Raw genomic sequence first — 23,117 nt, 5'->3', positions numbered from 1 at the left:
GTGTTCTTATAAAGGGAAATCTTGGCATTTCAGGAACACATCCCAGCTTTCCTCATCAATGGTTATGAAGACCTGGACACCTTCAAACTGTTAGAAGAACGCGACCTTGATGAACTGAACATAACAGCACCCGAAGACCGCGCCAAGCTGCTCACGGCCGCGGAATTGCTACAAGATTATGACGGTAAGGCTGGTTGCCTTTGGTTAATGTGACAAAAACAAAAATGCAAACTGCATCTCATTACATGACCAAAGTGAACTCATAACAAACTAGATGGTATTCGTAGAATACTTACCCTGCGCAGTCAACTTGGTGTGAGCCAACTCTTCTGTATTTGAACGTTTCTTTTTTTTTTGATCCAATATGGCTGCCAGACTACGTGAGCGATGACATCATAAATTTATATTCTCTAATGTAATTGTTGCATAGATCATGCTCAATAAATTTCAAACTGATCAGACTAAGCATTGTCTCTGTCTAATTGTGACATCATAATTATGGCACCAATGACGTCATCACTAACAACACCTATTCCCCATAGGGAGTTCTTTACAATGAGCCATGTTTAAAAAAAATTCCATAGAGCTGTTTTGGAGATATAGAGGTGCAACATTTTTCAGTTTTTCCACGATGGCGCCTGTACCGCATGACCTATGACGTCGTGATTATCATTAAAATATTCTATAGGAGGAGGCGCTCCTATGGTGAAAGTGTTGTGTCCATCAGACCAACAGTTGCTGAGAAAAAAAATTCACAATGATCGGATAAGTGTTGTACTTGTCGAATTATAACGTCATAACGAAGGCACCGATGACTTCATCATTAACATATCTTATTCCCCATGGGGAGTAGTTGACAATGAGCCAGGTCTCAATTTTTTCCATGTAGTGGTTTCAGAGATATAGAGGTGTAACGTTTTTCCAAGATGGCGGCCGTACCACGTGACTTATGACGTCATAATTATGAATAAAAAATTTCTACAGGCGGAGGCGCTCCTATGGTAAAATTTCGTGTCAATCGGACCAACGGTTGTCGAGAAAATGAATTTTAAAAATGCAGACACGGCATACGTACGTACGCACCTGAATGCTTAACCCCACCTTTCGCTTCACGAGCGCAGGGTAACTAGAACGGCACTCGGTAGAGCGCATACCTACGCTAGGCTGAACAGTTTGTTTTGTATCCCACTGATAGGCCGGATCTGGATTCGGACCTGAACCAAAATCGAATTGGCTTGTTCTTGTCAACGAACCAACTCATCCACCTAGTTTAGTCTTAAGTCATCCATAACCTTTTAAAAATATGTTATATATCGCTTTTCGCCCGATCCCTCAATGGTGAAGAATCACTTAAAGATTAAATAATGCTTGTATCCGAATCCATATTCAGATCTTCACCGAAATCGAATGGATTGGTCCTTGTTACACACCCAACCTCTCCACCAAGTTTCGTCCAAATCCGTCCACAACTTTTTGAGATATCCTGCAATATATCATTTTTGGCCCTAACTCCCAATGGTGAAGAATCACTTGAAAAATTCTACTAGCTGGATACAGATCCAGATCTTCACCAAAATCTAATCATTTCGTCCATGTCGCATACACTACCTCTTTGCCAAATTTTTTTCCGAATCTGTCCACAACTTTTTGAGATATCTTGTTCACAGACAAACAAACAAAGAAACAAACAATCAGGGGTGAAAACATAACCTCCATCCACCTTTGGTAGTGGAGGTAACTAAAACGGCACTCGGTAGAGTGTGTACTTCCGCCAGGCTGAACCTCTGTTTACGGTTTGTAACCCAGTGATTGGTCAGATATACATCCAGACTTTAACCAAAATCTCTCGTCTGTTTGTTCTTGTCACCTACTTAAAGATTAAACCAAACTCATCCACCAAACTTTGTTAAAACCCGTCTATGACCTCTTGAGATATCCTGCTGTATATTGTTTTTAGCCCTATCCCTCAATTATGAAGAATAAAAATCTAATCAAAATCTAATGTAATCCAAAACCCTAGTCACACCCAACCTGTCCACCAGGTTTCATCCGAATGAGTCCACAACTTTTTGAGATCACAGATACATTGTCAGACAGGCAAGAGTGAAAAAACAACCTCCCTCCTGAGTTAATAAAAATCACCTCTGGTAGCTCAATGTACATAATAATGCCATAAAGTAGATAATGTGTGACTATCAAGCTTTAGATTTGATTACCATTGATATTTTGGTTCAATAATGTGATGTTGAACATTATTTATCCCCTACATATGAAGGCATCTCTGTCCCTATGTCCCACAGGTGATGGTGACAACAGGTCCCAGGAACAACCAGCACATTGTGGTGTGGACACACCACGTGATTCTGGCTGCTACGAGAGCAGTGACACGTTGGACAATGGTAGGGAGGTAGAAGAGGAGAGTGTAAGAGTTAAGAGAAGAGTTGTGGAGAATGCAAGAATAATTGAAAATAAAACAGAGATCCAAGAAAGAAAAATTCAACAAATTTGGAAAGACAGTGAGAGAGGAGGTGGAACAGAGGGACTAAAAGAGACCAAATTAAAAGGGACAAAAGAAAATGTCCAAAGTGAAGAGAAGTGGAGAGAATACATCAGGGTTTATAATTCTGGGGAAGTTGAAAAAAAAAGTGAAACAGTGAATAAAAGTGATGGGAAAATCGAATTGGCAACTACAAAAGACACGGAGCACAAAGGGGCAGAAAAAAGTGATGAGGAGAGTGGAGAAGCAGATGTAGACGACATAATGAGCAAAATATTCGGAGAAGGGGATTGTCAGTGTGAAACTGCAGGGAAAGCTTTTGTGGGAGGTGAAGGGGATGAAAAAAGTGGGGAAACTGGGGAAGATGAAGAATGTGAAAAAGGAATGAAAAACGTTGGAGATAATGAGGAATTGTGCGATAAAGAATTGGAAAATGAAGAACTTGGAAGCAATGAACAGTTTGAAGGAAAAGACAGCACAGATGAGAATAGTGATCGGGTAGATGGACAAGTTGAGGAATTTGAAGAATCTCGAATGGTTGATAGGGAGACTGAAGAAGCATGGAAAATAGATGGGGAGAATGAAGAAATTAATGGAAAAGATCTGGAAGATAAAGTAGTCAAGATGAATAAAGAAAGTGATGACATGGGGAGTTGTAAGAGTGAAAACACAGAAATGCAGAATGAAGGAATCAAACAAGATGGAGAGAAAGAACTACAAAGTGATGAGGAGAGTGAAAAGGTGGGAAAAGCGGGTGAGACGTGTTCAGAACGTGCAGAAAAAGTGGAGATAAATGAGCAAATTGGGAATGACGAAAGTGAAGAATAGATGGAGAAAGGCACGGTGCAGATAAGATGGGGAAAAAAAACAAGGAAATAAAATTTATAATGAGAGTGAAGAAGTAGAAAGAAACATTGAGAGGTGGGAATGAGTGGGAAGAAGTGAGTGAAGGTAATATAATTGCCAATTAAGGTACGAGAAACAAAAACAGGTTTCTCAAAGTAATGGATGCGGATCCAAACAAACTCGGTAATATCCTTCACTCACCTCATTCTCTCATCTTCTCCACCTCTGCTTCCCAATTTTCACCTTTCAGCACTTCCAAAAGCAGACAAATGTAAAAATATGGATTCATTCAACATTTATAGTTCTCAGAAGGTCAAACAACCACAGCACAAAGTAGAAACCATGAAGGATTTTGGGGGGGATTCATTATTCATCCCACCCAGCAGTATTATGATTATAGCGTTATATAGTATTATAATATTATATGTATATAAGGAAGTTATTTTATTGCAACTTATGATGATATGAACTTCTCTTGGCACTTGTTAAAGTCAGTAATTGTAACTGAAGCCGCTGCATTTTACCGAAGTATTAAGTTCGTCTTCGTAGTGCGTGTGGCACATCGACGAAGTGAAGCAAACAATTAATATACATGTCCTTGGTGTTGACCAGACTTGAGACGAGAGGCTTGATGTTCACCATCCGAAATCATGTGCACTGGATAACCTTCATGCTTTCACGAGCCCCTGCTGCTTGCCATGTACCTAGTTGTGAAATTCAGGCTTAATGCGATGTAAATAAAATTCAAGCTCTCTTAATCATTGCATGTTTCATCCTGTATGTTACTGCTGCCCCCCCCCCCCCCCCACCACTCCCCAACCCCGAACACCCCCACAAATCCCCATCTCCCAAAACATCCTCATTTTGATTCCTCCGCTATCTGTCTGTCTCTCTCCCCCCTGCTCCCTTTCTTCTTATAATGTCCATTGCTTGGGGTTGAAGGAAATAAAGACTTTTTATTATTATTATGCTTTGCATGTAATAACTTGCATTTCCATCATTATTGCATGCACCCCATTAACACAGTCATGATTTTATAACCCAATGGTATTGATTTTACAATCCCATGCTCTAACAAGGGATTGTGGGAAATGATGGTGCATTCTGGGAGAAAGTAGTCTGGAAATCAGGCACAGGGGGCTGTAGTCCCTCCGATATTCCCCAATAAAACGTCAAAAATAACACGCATACACCACCCCACCACTCCCCCCCCTTTAATTTCCACCTAACCTTATCAAGTTGGTATCAAATTGGTGCTTAGCACCTCCTAGTCAGGTTCACTATGTTAACAAATATAATTTCGTTCAAAATTTTGGTAGATTAGCAAACCTGTACATTTTTGGAATCATCAGAGCATGGAGAATCTGAAAATCAATGTTTACATTTGCATAGACACCTTTGCGAAAATGACACTCAGGACAGTGATGAAGAGTCAGGTTCACTATGTTAACAAATATAATTTCTTTCAAAATTTTGGTATTAGTAAACCTGTACATTTTTGGAATCTTCAGAGCATGGAGAATCTGAAAATCAATGTTGGCATTTGCACAGACACCTGCATGGCCGCCATTTTGGACTTTGAAAATGGCCGCCATAAAATACATATTTTGCGCGATCTCGGCTTCGAGTCAACCTAGAAACTTAATTAAATATGCTAATCCTATGTTTTCTGGGTCAAGGAATCCAATAAAGGCCTCAAAATAGTGCTCAGGATTATAGAAAAGCAACAAACAAAGGTAATTGAAAACCATTGTCTTTATATTTGTGATATAACTGTATTACATAATACATGATATTGCAAGTCCTTTGAAGTTATAGGTTGTTATAGGAAGTTATCGGTAGTATCAGATTGAACTATAAGTCCTATACACAGGATCTACGAGGTCTACACCGTTCAGGAATATGCTTCTACAGATCTTCATCACTGTCCTGAGTGTCATTTTCGCAAAGGTGTCTACGCAAATGTAAACATTAATTTTTGGATTCCTCATGCTCTGAATATTCCAAAAATGTATAGTTTTGCTAATCGACCAAAATTTTGAACGAAAAAACATAGTGAACCTGACTATCCCCCTGTTCAAATTTCTCGAGAAAAGTAAAGAAACTCTTTCGTGCATCGCTCAAGGCCAGACTTTTCAACAACAAAAAATGTATTTTTACCATGCAAGATGTCACGGAATCCAAAGGTTCTTAACTCAATCGATCCACATTGGCAGGCAACTGCAATCCAAACTCAGATTATTTCCAAATGTATAACCAAAAACTTTGGCATGGTACGCAACAAATCAACTCAGGATTTTCCAAGTTCTTCTTCTCACCCCTTTAACTACTCTCGTGACTTTTCCATTTCTGAAGTCCCTCGCTCCTGTAAACACTTGTATTGCATAGACTATTCCATATCCGGAAGTAACCAGAAATCTTTGGTTCCCTGGCAATCTTTCCACACAATTTAAACATTAACTTCAACATTATAACTTGTTACTTCAATATTAGAACTCCGAGTTGTCAAGACTTTTTAGAAAAAAACATTACACAGTCATATATATCAATTCTTATATATTAAAAAACGTAATGAAGCTGCATGTGTATGAAGCCTTCAAACCGCGGAGAGCTGGCTTGACTCCACCCACAATTGTCAGGAAAAAAAAATCATTCGTCCGCTATGTTGGTTTTTTGGTAAACCGAAGATGTCTTCAGAAGTCTCATATTCACAATTTCAATTTTCTGAGTGATATAACCATGATGGATTATATTTACACATAAACAGCAGGCATGTTTTTGCTTCATGTTTGTAAGCCAGGTTTTTTTTTCCAGGAGCAATCGAGGTGTCTGAAGGAAGCGGTTCAGTTTGGCATTTTAAATATTAAATAGGCAAAGTCTAGAAATGAATAAAACCCATTATAATTACCCTTTAGAACTCCTAGAATTACCCTTTAGCATTACGCTTTCGAATTACCCTTTCGTCTTACCCTTTAGAATTACCCATTAGAATTACCCATTTAGAATTACCCTTTAGGATTACACTTTAGAATTACCCTTTAGAATTACCCTTTAGAATTACCCTTTAGAATTACCCATTATAATTACCCATTTAGAATTACCCTTTAGAATTACCCTTTAGAATTATGCTTTAGAATTACCCTTTAGAATTACCCATTTAGAATTACCCTTTAGAGTTACCCTTTAGTGTTACCCTTTAGAATTACCCTTTAGTGTTACCCTTTAGAATTACCCATTTAGAATTACACTTTAGAATTATGCTTTAGAATTACCCTTTAGTGTTACCCTTTAGAATTACCCATTTAGAATTACCCTTTAGAATTACGCTTTAGAATAACCATTTCATGTTACCCTTTAGAATTACCCTTTCATGTTGCCGTTTCGGTCACCCTTTAGAATTACCTTTTCGAATTACCCCTTAGAATACCCTTTAGAATTACCCTTTAGAATTACCCCTTAGAATTACTACTTAGAATTACTCTTTAGAATTACCCTTTGGAATTACCCTTTAGGATTACCCTTTAGAATTACCCTTTAGAATTACGCTTTAGAATAACCATTTCATGTTGCCCTTTCGTGTTACCCTTTAGAATTACCATTTCATGTTGCCCTTTGGAATTACCCTTTAGAATTACCCCTTAGAATTACCCTTTAGAATTACCCTTTTAAATCACCCTTGGAAATTACCCTTGAGAATGATCCTTTAGAACCCTTTAGAATTTCCTTTTAGAATTACCCTTTAGAACCCTTTGGAATTACCCTTTATAACCCATTGGAATTATCCTTTTTAGAACCCATTAAAATTACCCTTTAGAATTACCTTTTATAATGACCCTTGGCTTTAGAATCCCTTAGAATTACCCTTTGGAAGCCATTATAATTACCCTTTAGAACCCTTTAGAATTAAACACGGTTGGTGAGAAAGGTTCTTCTTCTTCATTTTTGATGGACAGACAGACATTGCCGAATATTGAAGCAGCTTCACCGCTTAAACATTACCTTACCCGTATGTGCGCATGCGCAATCCGCACAAATTCAGCCATTTTGCCAAATTCAGAGCCAAAGTACTGCTAAACTGCAGATTTGTGTTATGATTCATGTTCCAATTCGTGTTTACAGTGTTGAAAATATAAAATTCATTTTAAAGCGAGTAGTTTGTCAATCATGGACTGACTGACGTCTGTAAACAGACAAGGTGAACCAGTTGCTTACCCGTGCTTTGCACTTTGTGCATGGGGTAACCAGAAATCTAGAATTGGTTACAACAGCTTTCTTTCCTTATTCAACTTTACAAGCGCGTGGCAAACTGCACCGTGAGAGTAGCATGTGTTTAATAATTGTTCCTATGATAGGAAATCAGCCTCGAAAGCGAAGATTACAGGCATTAGAGACAGGATAAACATATAAGTGCTCCTGCCGACCTGGCACCATTCACATTCACCTTTCCCAAATGTACTTCCTTTTCAATAGGCATTCCACTATAATGGTGCTAATTGGTGGAGGATCATCATAAATGAGTTACATTGTGTGTGGATGCCACAAGACTGGTTGGTGATTGCTCTTTTGAGAAACTGATATTCTATTAGAACTTTGTGCACTTCCCTTTGTTGACTTCCTCACTTTGTCAAAAGGGCTTTTCTAAAAATTGTGCATGCACATTTTTAGCCGCGTCGCAGACGCTGCTCATAGAGTGCCCTCTGCTGTTGTTGTTGTTGTTGTTGTTCTTCTTCTTGGTCTTGTTCTTGCAGAGAAGACAAAACCTCAAAGCTCCACCCATTCTGGTGAACCATAGCTCCACCCATTCTGGGAGAGCCTTCATATAAACAAATATCTACCATTTTATTAACTCGCATAGCTTTGAGGCCTGTTTTGTAGGCCTGTGGTGTCTTCCTCTCTCACACAGTTTTATTTCAAATCAAATTCGATATATCATTTCATTTTTCACAGTCGCTAACATAGTTTTAGACTCGGTTGAAAAAAAACGGGAAGAAAATCCGATGAAAGTTGCCCTTTATATAACGAAATGAATTCTCAAAGGCCTGTAACTTCAAGTCCATTGAGATTTTTTTTTTTTTAATCGCGGCATGGTCAGTCATACACCGCCCGAAATAAGAGACGGGAAAATGCCGAGATATATATATTTTGTTTAAATCGCGGCATGGTCAGTCATACACCGCCCGAAATAACAGACGGGAAAATGCCGAGATATATTAAAAATTCGTCCATTTGATGACAATCGTCACGATGAAATATTTAATTTATACGTCGTCACAATAATGTGGAGAGAGGAGCATAGCTTCGTTCACGTGTCGCCACACACGGGAAATTGCCGAGATATATATTTTTTAAATCGCGGCATGGTCAGTCATACACCGCCTGAAATAACAGACGGGAAAATGCCGAGATATATTAAAAATTCGTCGCCACACACGGGAAATTGCCGAGATATATTTTCACTTTGCACAAAAATAACATCAAGTAATCGAATCAATAGGAATGTCCTGTGCCTATAACATCAACGTTATAGGCACAGCTGCATCTAGGCATTGTGTAACATCGACGCGGCTTTTGTTTTAATTAAAACTTTTTGTACTTGTTCTGGTCTAAACTGTTGCTTAATCTAAAGTTTGGTCTCTGATGACAAGTTTCTGTCCATTACTACATATAAATGATGTAATATGGGATTCTGAATAATATCTTTCTGGAAATTGGTGTTTCAGTATCAGAACATATTTAGCTTCCCACATTGGGGTTTTAATAATACCCATATCCACCTCCACACCCCAAAAGCATAAAAGTCCCATATAAATGACTTAATCTATGGATTACTGACATGGCAGTTATCATACCATAAATCCTAGGAACGGTACGAAAGTAATGCCCCTTATTTTATTTGACAGTAAATATAATTTAAGTTACAACTAGAAAGCATCTGAAAATGCAACGCCCATCGCAATCTGCTTTGTATTCAAACATCTTCTTCGTCTTCTTGCATGCTAAATATGATGAAAACGGCTAAAAAATAAAAATTTGACGATTTTAGGTGACCTTGACCTTTTGACCTCAGAAGAAATAGGCTTCGGTGACCCAATATGCAAACCCGGCTCAAATTTCAAGTCAATGGGATGAAAATTGACGATTTTATGTAACCTTGACCTTTAACCATTTTATATAAAAATAAATTGGCTTCTATATTTTGATTGGCCAACCAATTCGGTGACCCAATATGCAAAAAATTTAAATTTCAGGTCAATTGGATCAATATTGAAGATTTTATGTGACGCTGACCTTTATCCTTTTAACCAAATTATTAATTTGCTTTCTCTGCAGTCAACACTCTCGTATCAAAGTATTGTTGATAATAAAGCGCGGCACCATGTACAAACTATAAATCCTGCCAAAACACCAGATACCGTAGTTTGTAAAAGACTTGGGTGAAGATCCCCTCCCTGCCCCCCACCCCCCCCGCCCCTCGCAACCCCGACCCTCCCAATCCTCCCATCCCGCCATCCTCCGCCAACCACACAAGAACGTGAGAATAATTGTGGTTGTTAAAGAAGAAGATTCCATTGAGCTGCAGATGAAAGTCTTGTATGTGGTGAGGAGCTCGGGTGTGCCACGGAATGACCGCACGACGGAGGATGCCCAGTCGGCGACTGGCTTTGGAGGCCAGATTTGAAATGTGGTTTTCCCAGGAAAGATCATGGCAGATAGTGAGACCCAAAAGTTTGAGTGACAGAACTTCTTGGAGAGGATTATTCAGAAAGTGGATGGGAGGGTTTTCCAGTCAGTCTTTTCGGAGAGACATCGTAAGAGTGTGAGATTTGTCAGGATTGAAAGACATGTTCCACTTGTTTGCCCAGTCTGTGATTTTGCCCAGGTCTGCAGAGAGTGAGGAGGCTGCAGACTGCCAATCTGAGGGATGAGGAATGGAGCGGCAGAGAGTAGAGTCATTAGCAAAGAGATAGAGAGGATTTTCCAGAGAGTCGGAGAGATCATTGGTGAAGACCAGAAAAAGCACAGGGCCCAGAACACTGCCTTGGGGAACTCCAGCCTGAACAGGACGAGGAGATGAGAGAAACCCATTCCGGGGCCACACGTTGACTACGACGAGAGAGGAAGTCCGCCAGCCATGCGTGGAGATTTCCATGGATACCATCGGAGGAGAGTTTGGTGAGCAGAGCGGGGTGCCAGACCGTATCGAAGGCACGTGATATGTCGAGGGAGACAGCTCTGATTTCCTGTTTGGCATTGAGGACCTCCATCCATTGTTGAGACAGCAGAAGCAACATATCCAGAGTAGAGTGACCTGGTCTGAAACCAAATTGATGGTCAGAGATCAAGCCATTGGAGAAGAGAAAGGATTTGATATCCGAAGCAATGATGGAATAACGAAGCAATGAATATTTCAACATATTCTCAGGACAAATTATTCATATTAATCACAGCCTTAAGAGTTTCAGGACCAAGACATATTTGCCCTACTTTCTCGCTCAAATTACATTCTTTTTGTTCTTGCTAGATTTCAATACCCCACCATGTCACATTCTTTATCGAGTCCAATGTTTCCCTTCCACCAATATGTGTCGTGTCACCTGAGATGGAGGGTCGTACATTCAAAGCGTGTAACAGGACAATACGACTTGATTGTGCAAGCAGCCCATTTTCACCCAAATACCACAAAACATTGGACAAGGAGAAAACGAGTTGCAACAAACTGTTTTGAAAGCTCGCACAAAGATGGTAATCTGCTGCGGGATTTCTAAGCATTACCAACAGTGATAAGATTTGCCAGGCCAAGCCAATAGAAACCTCTCTTTGCCAGAGTTTGGTTACCTGGGGCAACCAATTCGTCGGTGACTCACGCCACAGATACCACATTTTACACCTCCACAAATGCAAAAAAGTGACAGGACTGCAGAAATGCTTCCTTTAACAGCAAAAACTAACATTCCCCTTGGAAAATAACTTGTAGTGAAGACAGTATCTGCATGGGAGTAGTGTACTTAGTTGTAGGCTACTGAGTAAGCAAGCGCATGATAACATTTTCATTGTCGATGGCGTTTTTAACATTCTGCCTCATCACGAAATTATAATTTTAAATATTTTCAAAACAAGACCATTTATTTGCCGTTAAGTGCCATCTATATATTGTGTATGCAAAGGAGATGCATTGTGAAAAGGAGAATTGAGAAAAGGGAGGAGGGGGTTGATGTTTTTTTGTTTTTTTACCTCCACCACCAAAGGTGGGCGGAGCTAATGTTTTCACCTATGTTTGTCTATTTGTGAAAAGAATATCTCAAAAAGTTGTGGATGGATTTGGCCAAAATTTGGTGGAGGGTTTGGGTGTGTGACAAGGGCGAAATGATTCGAGCTTGGTGAAGATCCGGATCCGAGATGTTTATGCCTCCGCCCCCGAAGGTGGTCGAAGGCATTTTGTTTTCGGGTTGTCCGTCCGTCCGTCCATCCGTACGAGCTAACCCTCGTTTTTATCAGCAACCACATGTCCGATTGAGACAAAAACTTTCAGGGTAGGGGTGACACCCATGCAGAAGATTTTTTTCATAATTGTGACGTCATAGGTCACGTGGTATGGCAGCCATCTTGGAACAAACGCAAATAATGAAAAAAATTTCTCGGAAAGATCTGAATGAAAAAAATTGAAACTTGGCACATTGTCAAGTACTCCCAATGGGGAACAAAAGCATGATAATGATGACATCATAGGTGAAGTGGTATACCAGCCAAAAATATTTTAATCGAATTCCTTATCCTAAAAATCTGAAATTGCATGCACATGATCTATGACCCATTTGTATTGAAATATTAAATTTATAACATTATAGGTCACATGGTTTGGCAGCCATATTGGACTTCACCTAAAACCTTTTAAAAAATCTTCTCCCAAACCACCAAATTGATTGACTCCAAAATGTAGGTGTGCCATTGACTCGGCATGGCGATTATAAGATGATCACGAAAATCTCATTGGTCACATGGTGTGGTAGCCATATTGGATTGCAGGAGAATATTAAATAATTATATCTCTGAAACCACTTAACCTATCGCTGTGAAAATTTAAAAATATATCATCTTACATCATTGTTGCATATAGTTTGAAAATGATGACATCGTAGGTCATGTGGTTTGGCAGCCATCTTGGTTAGAAAAACAAACCTTATCCGATCAAAACGAAACTTCACAAATGTGATCCTCTACCCATACATATGCAGAGTGTACATTTTTAAGGTCATATGTCATGTGGTATAGCAGCCATATTAGCTTGAAAGCCGATATTTAAAAAAAATACCTTCTCTGAAACCGCTTCACCGATCGATGTGAAACCTGTCATGGCTGGTGAAAATGTGATACTTGAAAACAGCTGTAGGGATTTAAATCAAACTTGTTTATTTTTAGGACAGTGAACGAGGGCATCTACCCATTGTGCGACAATGCGGAGGCATATTGGCGACACAGTCGCATTGCTCTTGATTTAATTACAAGTGATTTTTCTCCATCGAGTGATAGGGCCAAAAACGATATATATCGCACACTATTTTAAAAAGTTGTGGACGGATTTGGACAAATTTGGTGGTGAGGTTGGGTGTGTGACAACGACGAAATGATTCGATATTGGTGAAGATTCGGATCCGGATTAAAGAATTTGTTAATTCCAAGTATTTTTTCACCATTGAGTGATAGGGCCAAACATGATATCTCGCACGATATTTTAAAAAGTTGTGGACAGATTATGACAACATTTATTGGAGAGGTTGGGTGTGTGGCAAGAACAAGCTGATTCGATTTTCTGAGTCTGCGTGGTCGGTGGTTCAAATCCTGGCCGAGTCATACCAAACACTCTATAAAAATGGTATGTGCTGCCTCCTTGTTTGACGCTCAGCATTTAAAAAGATAAAGCATGGACCAATAATGCTGGGACCCAGTGTAACCCACAGGAAGAAACTACTTTGGCAGTACGGACACTCTGTAACAAGAGTATGGTACATCAAATTAATCAAACAAAAATGTAAATGCCATCATAGGTGATTCGCTTAGCTATAAATATACTGACAGGTATTTATAGCATGGTTAGTTTATTAGGCATTGAGTGTTTCTGCAAGATATTACCAAGCATTAGAGATATTGTGGATAACCATTAAATAGGAACACCATATACTGTATTTTGAAGATTTTCCTTCACCAAGTGTTTAATGAAATCCTACAACACTGATCTTAAACTGTCCATGCATCATTATTATGGCCAGATACATAGTACTCAATCTGCAATAAACCATGGGACGTGTGTGTGTCTGTATGTGTGTGTATATGTGTTTGACTGTGATGTATATAAACATCACTGCCTCCAGACTGTTGTCTAGGGCTAGGCCTAGCTAAAATTATTAGAAGCTCCTATATTTCATTTCTGCATAAGTATAAGAAGCTCCTATATAATTTCAGGGACTTCTTGCAGCTTCAGTTGTCTTTCCTACTTTTCTTTTTTTTATCAACTTAGAGTAACCAATCACAAATGCAGATAATTATAGAGTCCTGTTATTAGAGATGTCGATGCAGTTTGTAAGAAGTTGATGATCATGTACTGATATTATAACATTGTACTCCGGCTGCTAATTTGTACAGTCTCAGTATGTGGCTACACTACAAGAGTAATCAAGTACTATTGCAACCAGTGGAGTGTTTGTAGAAGCTTGAAACAACAACTGATTTTTTTTTTGATTTTTTTGGGGATACAAGATCGAGGCTCGTGAAAGAGCTAACAATAATCACACAAAAAGTCAAACCAACACATAAAACACAAAAATAAGGGGAGCGGTAGACAAGATGGGGAGAGAGGGGGAAGGACACAAACACAACATTTGAGAGCAGGGACATCGGGAGAAATGTGGGAGGGGGAGGTGGGAGAGGTATAAAACATATGAACACTGCAAGGACTTCAAGGAAAGAAGTTGGAATTTCAAAAAAAGTGTATCTGGGGTGAATTAGCGGGGGTAGAAAAGATCAAGGTTTTGGATGGGGGAAGATAAGAGATGGTGGTGAACAGCTGTTTTAAAGACCTGGAGGGAGGAGTGGGATTGAAGGGAGTGGGGGAGTTTGTTCCAGAGGCGGGAGAAAATGGGAATGAAAGAGTGAAGGTGAGCAGAGAGCCTAGATTTGGGCAGTTTAACCAGAAGAGGGTTGCAGGCAGATATTGTGTGACCTAAAGGAATATTAGGGGGACAGAGCACAGAGAGAGCTGGGGGAGCAAGGCCGGAGAGGAGTCGGTAGAAGACAGAAAGACCACCAACCTGCCTGCGGTGAGTGAGTGAAAGGCCGTTGTGGGTTAGCTTCATCGCAGGAGATTCCAATGATTCTGAAAGCTTTGGTTTCAACAGCGTGAAGCCGAGCTAGGTGTGAGGCAGGAGCACCGGCCCAGAGGGGGGAACAGTATTCCATTGAGCTGCAGATGAAAGCCTTGTATGTGGTGAGGAGCTCAGGTGTGCCAAGGAAGGACTTCGCACGACGGAGGATGCCCAGTCGGCGACTGGCTTTGGAGGCCAGCTTGGAAATGTGGTTTTCCCAAGAAAGATCATGGCAGATAGTGAGACCCAAAAGCTTGAGCGACAGAACTTCTTGGAGAGGATTGTTGAGAAAGTAGATGGGAGGGTTTTCCAGTTGGTCTTTTCGGAGAGACATAGTAAGAGTGTGGGATTTGTCAGGATTGAAAGACATGTTCCACTTGTTTGACCAGTCTGTGATTTTGTCGAGGTCTGCATAGAGTGAGGAGGCTGCAGACTGCCGATCTGAGGGATGAGGAATGGAGCGGCAGAGAGTGGAGTCATCAGCAAAGAGATAGAGAGGATTTTCCAGAGAGTCGGAGAGATCATTGGTGAAGACCAGAAATAGCACAGGGCCCAGAACACTACCTTGGGGAACTCCAGCCAGAACAGGACGAGGAGATGAGAGAAATCCATTCAGGGCCACACGTTGCCTACGACCAGAGAGGAAGTCCGCAAGCCATGAGTGGAGATTTCCATGGATACCATAGTAGGAGAGTTTGGAGAGCAGAGCGGGGTGCCAGACCGTATCGAAGGCACGTGATATGTCAAGTGAGACAGCTCTGATTTCCTGTTTGGCATTGAGGGCCTCCATCCATTGTTGAGACAGCAGAAGCAACATGTCCAGAGTAGAATGACCTGGTCTGAATCCAAATTGATGATCAGAGATCAAGCCATTGGAGAAGAGGAAGGATGTGATGGCCGAAGCAATGATGGATTCCATGACTTTGCTGATAATTGGATGCAGGCTGATTGGTCTGTCATTGCAAGGATCTGTTTTTGCACCTTTTTTGTGTAAAGCGGTAATGTTTATTGATTTCCAAGATGCTGGCAGATGACCTTGAGCAAAAGAGAGGGTGAAAAGAACAGAGATGGTGAGATAGAGCGGCAGAGCAGGATTTTAGGACCCGTGGGCTGATGCCGTCTGGTCCAGTTGCAGAATCAGAGTCGAGGTTTGACAAAAACGGTGTAAATGAAGTGTAAATGAGGCAGTGATGTAGGGATTGTTATTTGTTAGCAATACTGTTAGCTACTCTCTAAACCAACATCATCCCTATCTTGTTTAGGACCTTTTTTAGACTGTAGTTTGTCATCCCTACATTGCCTTTTTAATTCAGCATAAATTCTTTTATTCACTTGTAGCACTTACAAAAGTGATGTATACAGTGAGTCATATGTACGAAGATCAGGCATTCGATGATATCAGTGAGGAAAGTGAAAAAAAAAATGTGAGTGCTTAATTGTGCAGAAACCGTTGTGGCCTGTTCCAACGAAAGGCATTTTTGAGCAGGCCGAAACAAAGCTTAAGACCCCTGCGAGGGATAGTGAGCTGACCAAGGATAAAGCCTGTTTTTGTTTAAATTTATTAAGTCGCTTAATTATGTTCAAAAGGGGTGTTTAAATTTACCCAGACACCCAGTTTTCATTCCTGCACTCAGTTGGAGATCCCTTAGTATGCATGCAAAGTTTTGGCATGCTAGGTTTAATGGTTTTGGAGTTAAGGATGAGACACAATAATTGCCTGACAAACACACATTGTCTTTTATTATTATAGATAACTTGTAATACCACTTCCACGATGAATAGCGCTACACAATGTAATAAACACTTGTAATACCCACTTCCACCATGAATGGTAGGGCTACGAATGTTTTTAACCACCTAAAAATGTAGGTGATAAAAATATCCATATCCCATGGTACTCGGGATACACCCAGAGTACAACCACAAAGTTTCAACTCATTCCGTCCAGTGGTTTAGGAGTGCATATGAAACAGGCAGACAGAGATAACTAGCTTTGTCTTTATGATGATGTACATAATATACAGGTAGTGGACAAAAAAATGAAAACACATTGCTAAATGAGGGACACCAAGCAACGGCTTACACACAGGTGTGGCCCTTGTGATAATTAAGCTTATCATCCCAGGATGCTTAGGATCATGTATAAAAATGCTGCACAGGCCTGGTTGCCTATAATTAGGGCTAGCATGGCTGCAAGAGCCCCCATACACAAGAGCACTGTGGCAGTCTGATGGTTTGATGAGCATGATACTGATGTTATCCATACGTCATGGCCTTCTCAGTCACCAGATCGGAACCCAATCGAGCATTTATGGGACATTCTGGAATGATGCCTGAGCCAGCGTTTTCCACCTCCATCAAACAGGTGTGAGTGAGTTGATTGACTTTCTCGTGGAAGAATGGTGCCGCATCCCTCCTGCAGAATTCCAGATGCTGGTGGACCCTATGCCACGGCACATACAGGCGGTACTGCCTAGTGTAGTTGCCCAATGCCCTATTAAGTCACTTTACATTGCAGTTTCCATTTTTTGTCCACTACCTGTATATACTGTATATATATATATAATTTTATATATATATATATACATATACGCATGCATGTACGCAATGGGTCCCACAATCAAAACGGGGTTATTTGTACTTCAGGAAAACATCAAGAAGATTTTTGTTTACAGCTGTAGAAAAAAAAAACTTGGGAGTGCAACACTGCAATAATGGGCCAAATGGCCTCCACATTTCCGAGTTTAATGAATATTTCCGAGTTTAAGGTTGTAACCACTCGCTACACTCAAAGTAGCCCTGCAGAGACTGAGGACCCTTTGTATATTCATTTCAATTCTGCAAATTCAATTTAAATATTTACTGCAATTGGTTTGATTCCCGACAGAATATATATTTTCAAGACAAGCTCTGCCCCTCTCCCTGCCGAGGTGGTTTTCAACGCATGACGCTCAATCGCAAAAAGACCATTATTTCATGTTTTTATCTCAATTTGATTGATAATGGAATGTTTTTTTTGACATTATCTTCCACGTGTCAAAATAATGCGGTTCAGCAACAGTCTTAGATATATATATATATTTATTGTCCCCCGTCGCACAGCGGAGCGAAAGGGGGACTATGGTTTTCCCCTCCGTCTGTGTGTCCGTCCGTCCGTCCGTCCGTGCGTGCGTGCGTGTTTGCGTGCGTGCGTGCGGGCATGCGTGCGTGCGTAAGCGAAGGACCGCATTCGAATTTGGTGTGTGGGTGCAACCCACCTCAAAATCCAAGATGGCCGCCGCCATGTATGTCTGAACCTTGTGAGATGAATATCTTGAAAAATAAGCGAAGTACCAACTTCTAATTTGGTGTGTGGGTGTATCTAGGCACAAGGAAGAACGCTATTGAAAATTGGGTCGCCACGTCAAAATCCAAGATGGCCGCCGCCATGTATGTCTGAACCTTGTGAGCGGAATATCTTGAAAAATAAGCGAAGTACCAACTTCTAATCTGGTGTGTGGGTGTATCTTGGCATAAGGAAGAACGCTATTGAAATTTGGGTCGCCACGTCAAAATCCAAGATGGCCGCGTCCATGTATGTCTGAACCTTGTGAGCGAAATATCATATCATAGCATGTTTTCTGCGTCTTCCACATTGTCAACTCACATCACTTCACCGACGGGGGACCTCGGCGTAACGCTTGTTTGTATATATATATATATAGATAGATATACACAATATATGTATATTGTACATGGATCCCCATGGACTGTTATGCCGTTAACTGCCATTGAGAATAGGCTCTTAATGTGTACAAAATGTTCCAATGTCTCAGCGTCTCAGCCTCGGACAGTCTATCCTCACACCGGCTTTCTTGTGAAGTGTCGGTGTTGTTCTCACTAACGGATGTTGAGGTGAAAAGTAAATCACTGACATCTTAAAACCAGTTGCTTCGGCAAGATGAGCTCATTAGCCTTGGTGCATAGCTTAACTGGGAGAAATAAAATGAGTCCAAATCTGCCACTGCCTTGCAGTTCAGGTTTTCGAATCACAAGCTGAATTTTTAATGGGATAATGGCGCAATCCCTTTTAAAGGAGGTTCGTTAACCACTGGACCACCATTGGGCAAGGTGTACTACGCCATTTCAGCTTCCCAATAAGGGTTGTGTGAAGCCATGGGAGCAGGTGGTGGGAGGCCATGCAGGCAGCTGGCACATATTGCCAGTAATGGTTGCATATGGCCTTGATGCCAGGCAGAGGATTCTCTCATGGAGAGCAATAGATTGGATCACCCATCAAGTATAGACACTGCCTGGAAGAAGGCAATGGCAAATCTCTTCCATACATGCCAGGAAAGCAATCATGATCAGAAGTCTAAGGGATAAAACGGTGCCAGATGATGAGCCCCACACCTGTCTGGTTTTAAAAGCACCCAAATGGCTACTGGGGAAGAGCAAAGTGTGTTGAGAGGAATATGACTGGCTGTTATGATGGGACTGGATCAAACCCACAAGGAAACGCAGTTGTTGAGGCCACCAACACTGGAAATTGAATTCTGAGCCTATCAAACGTTCACAAAATTGGGACATGGAATGCAGAGTCAGGGAAACTGAAAAGAACTCTGAGCTTCAATGAATCAGTGAAAGTTAAATGTAATAAAGAGAGATAGAGAAACTGAAATATTGGGGACAAGTGAACTTAGATGGACTGGTTTGGAGCAGTTTCAATATGACGATAACAAAGTCTTCTTTTCCAGTCACAGAACCTGAAAAAGAAATTGTAGTGATTTGCAATTTGCAATAAAAAGATGTCAGGGTTAGTACTGGGATAAAACCCAGTCATTGATGGGGTAATATCAGTGAAGTTGAAAGGACATCCAGTGAACACCTCCATCATTCCGATGTATGATCCAACTCCTGCAGCAGATTAAGAAAATATGGAGGTGTTTTTTGTAAATCTGCAGGAACTGGTAGAACAGGTGCCTGGAGATGTTTTAATTATTATAGGAGACCGGAATGCAAAAATTGGATAAGCAGGGGCACCAAGGATTGCAGGAAAGCACAGACTCGGTATCTGAAATGAGCCAGCGGAGCGAATGCCGGAGTTGTGTGTGGAAAATGAGCTCGTAACTGCAAACACATGGCTCAAATTCCCTATTAGATCCGGCCTATCCGTGGGATGCACAACACAGATTGTTCACGTGTACTTCACCCGATGGGAAACAGAAATCAGATTGACTACATTTTCTTTTTTTGTATACAAGATCGAGGCTCGTGTAAGAGCTAGCACATGAAACACAAAAAACATACGGACACATAAAACAATAAAGGGAAGGGGAGACAAGATGGGGGGAGAGAGGGAAGCACACAAGCACAACAGAAGAGAACAGGGAGATCGGGAGATCTGTGGAAGGGAGAGGGCTGCGGGGGGGGGGGGGGGGGGGAGGAGTACACGGTATAAAACAAATTGACACCACAAGGAATTTCAGGAATGAAGTCGGAGATTGAAAGAGGTGGATTTGTGGTGTATTAACGGGGGTAGAAAATATCAATGTTTTGGATGGGGGAAGATAAGAGATGGTGGTGAACAGCTGTTTTAAAGACCTGGAGGAAGGAGTGGGATTGAAGAGAGTATTTTATGAGTTTGTTCTAGAGGTGGGAGAAAAGAGGAATGAAAGAGTGAAGGTGAGCAGAGAGTCTTAATTTTGGCAATTTCACCAGAAGAGGGTTGCAGGCAGATCTTGTGTGACCTGCAGAAATATTTGGGGGACACAGCACAGCCAGAGCTGGGGGAGCAAGGCCGGAGAGGAGTCGGTAGAAGATGGAAAAACCACCAACCTGCCTGTGGTGAGTGAGTGAAAGGCCTTCAGAATCAGCTTCATCGCAGGAGATACCAATGCTCCTGAACGCCTTGGTTTCTACAGCGTGAAGACGAGCTAGGGTTGAGGCAGGAGCACCAGCCCATAGGGGAGAGCAGTATTCCTTTGAGCTATGGATGAAAGCCTTGTATGTGGTGTGGAGCTCCGGTGTGCCAAGGAAGGACTTCACATGATGGAGGATGCCTAGTCGGCAACTGGCTTTAGAGACCAGCTTGGAAATGTTCTTCTCCCAGGAAAGATCATGGCTGATAGTGAGATCCAAAAGCTTGAGTGACAGAACTTCTTCAAGAGGATTGTTGAGAAAGTAGATGGGAGGGTTTTCCAGATGGTCTTTTGGGAGAGACATCGTGAGAGTGAGAGATTTGTCAGGATTGAAAGACATGTTCCACTTGTTTGACCAGTTTGTGATTTTGTCCAGGTCTGTAGAGAGTGAGGAGGCTGCAGACTGCCGATCTGACGGTTGATATATGGAGCGGTAGATATTGGAGTCATCAGCAAAGAGATAGAGAGGATTTTCCAGAGAGTCAGAAAGATCATTGATGAAGACCAGAAAAAGCACAGGGCCCAGAACACTGCCTTGAGGAACTCCAGCCTGAACAGGAAGGGGAGAAGAGATAATTCCATTCAGGGCCACACATTGACTGTGACCAGAGAGGAAGTCTGCAAGCCATGCATGGAGATTTCCATGGATACGATAAGAGGAGAGTTTGGTGAGCAGGGCGGTGTGCCAGACCGTATTGAAGGCACGAGATATGTCAAGGAAGACAGCTCTGATTTCCTGTTTGGCATTGAAGATCTCGCGAGATCACGGCGAGGTCACGTCTTTTCGAAGCTGCTCCATGCGCTCACGCTTTCGAAGCTAAGTGATATTTCTCAATTGTGTTTTTGTCGAGACTGTATCTATCTTTCGGTGTATGTACCTACAGCGTATCTTTTGGAAAATTTTCGGTGCTAATTTTTCGTTCATGTATACACAATCGTCGGTTAATGGTATCGAGTATTCTGCGGCCTAGTACTCGTAGGCTTAGACTACCGTACCGTCTCAGACCTTGTGGTTTGTTTTTCTCTCAGCGATTCGTCGAATGCGCTGAAATTATTTTTGTTCTCTGTTTCGTACCAGTCGTTCACCCCGTACCTCCTTGTTTAATATCTGTACTCACAAAAAAAAAATAAAAAAATAAAAAAATTTCCTTCCCAGGTCTTATTCGTTTATTTGTTGTTCTTTTTGTTCGTTCGTTCTTCGTTCGCGATCACGCGGTTAGAAATGTATAATCTCGCCCCTGAACAACTATTTTCTCTCATATATTATAACACCCTTTTCTTCTTTTCCTACAAAAGGATGCTTTCGTCTTGCTCACCAAATCTATTCATTCCAAAAAATATACATAATACCATCTCTTACAGTTCCTCCTTTCTACATTCCATAAACTATCCAGAACTCCATCCCTCCTCCAGTGTCCTCAAACGTATTTTTGACTCGAAGGTCTCAAACTCATTTTGCAAAAAATGTTCGTTTCCCATGAATCGTACACTTTTCAAAATCCAATCTCACCCCTCACCTCCAAATCCTCCCCATCACCCATCCCTTTCAAATCTCCCCCCTTGCCCCTTCCCTCCCCTCCCTCCTAAACTCCCCCCACACCCCTCCCCTCCGAGACTCTCCCTCGCTCCTCCCCTCCTAGACTCCCCTCTCACCCCTCCTCCTCAAAGCATCCTCCCTGCTTCTTCCTCCTTCCAACTTTCACCTTCATCTCCCCAAACCTCCTGCCTTGCTCTTCCCCCTCCTCAAATAACACCTCACTGTGCCTCACCCAATCTCCATCAAACCTTTTGTCTGCCCCATTCTTCCCTTTCTCCAAGCTATTCTGAAATCTCTGACACACCTTCAACAGCTCTCCCTACCTCTTCCTCCTCTTCCACATCTTACCCTGCCCCTCCCCCCCCCCTGTTCTGGACCCGATGCTCCCCCTTACTCTTCATTAACGGTATGGACCTCAAACATCCGGGGCCTTCGCTCAAACTTGACTGACCTCTCCATACAGGTTGCTTCTGACAAACCAGATGTGATCTGCTTAACAGAAACTTTCCTCCTTCATGATGTCTCTGATGCCTTGGTATCTCTCCCAGGTTACTCCCTCCTCCGGTATGATAGACCTGAGCCTCGTCCTGGAGGTGGGGTTGCTATCTTTATAAAAAACTCTCTTCCTCACTCGCCCTCCACTGCCCTCTCTCCACCTCACCCCCAGGAATACCTTTGGCTACGGCTTCCCCTTCGCTCCCACCTTTTGTTCATATGTGTGTTGTACCGTCCACCAATCAGCGATGACTCCATCTACATCTCACTGTCTGATAATATGGACCAACTTCTATCTACCCATCCCAACTCTCTCTTCCTCATATGTGGTGATTTCAATTGTCACCATGCCAGTTGGCTGGGTGTGGGTACCTCTCTCACCAGCCATGGCTCTTCAGCAAAGGACTTCTGCGACTCACTGGGACTGACACAATCTGTCAATTTCCCGACCCGGATCTCAGTCAACGGAGCATCTTCTCTTCTGG

General features: G+C 41.7%; 1 protein-coding gene across 4 annotated transcripts in view; it reads left to right on the top strand.

Moving 5' to 3' along the window:
- LOC137439777 (SAM and SH3 domain-containing protein 1) overlaps window positions 1-23,117 on the top strand; it is a 570,774-nt gene that overhangs the window by 524,288 nt on the left and 23,369 nt on the right. For all 4 annotated transcript variants that reach the window (XM_078768572.1, XM_078768570.1, XM_078768571.1 and 1 more), the window contains 2 exons: window positions 34-184; window positions 2,301-2,399. In XM_078768572.1, coding sequence (XP_078624698.1) covers window positions 34-184; window positions 2,301-2,399 — 250 coding nt within the window. The remainder of the gene's footprint in view (window positions 1-33; window positions 185-2,300; window positions 2,400-23,117) is intronic.

This window comes from Myxine glutinosa, chromosome 14, assembly GCF_964187855.1.
Source record: "Myxine glutinosa chromosome 14, kmMyxGlut1.1, whole genome shotgun sequence".
NCBI lineage: Eukaryota > Metazoa > Chordata > Myxini > Myxiniformes > Myxinidae > Myxine > Myxine glutinosa.
This window is presented reverse-complemented; position numbering and strand designations above follow the sequence as displayed.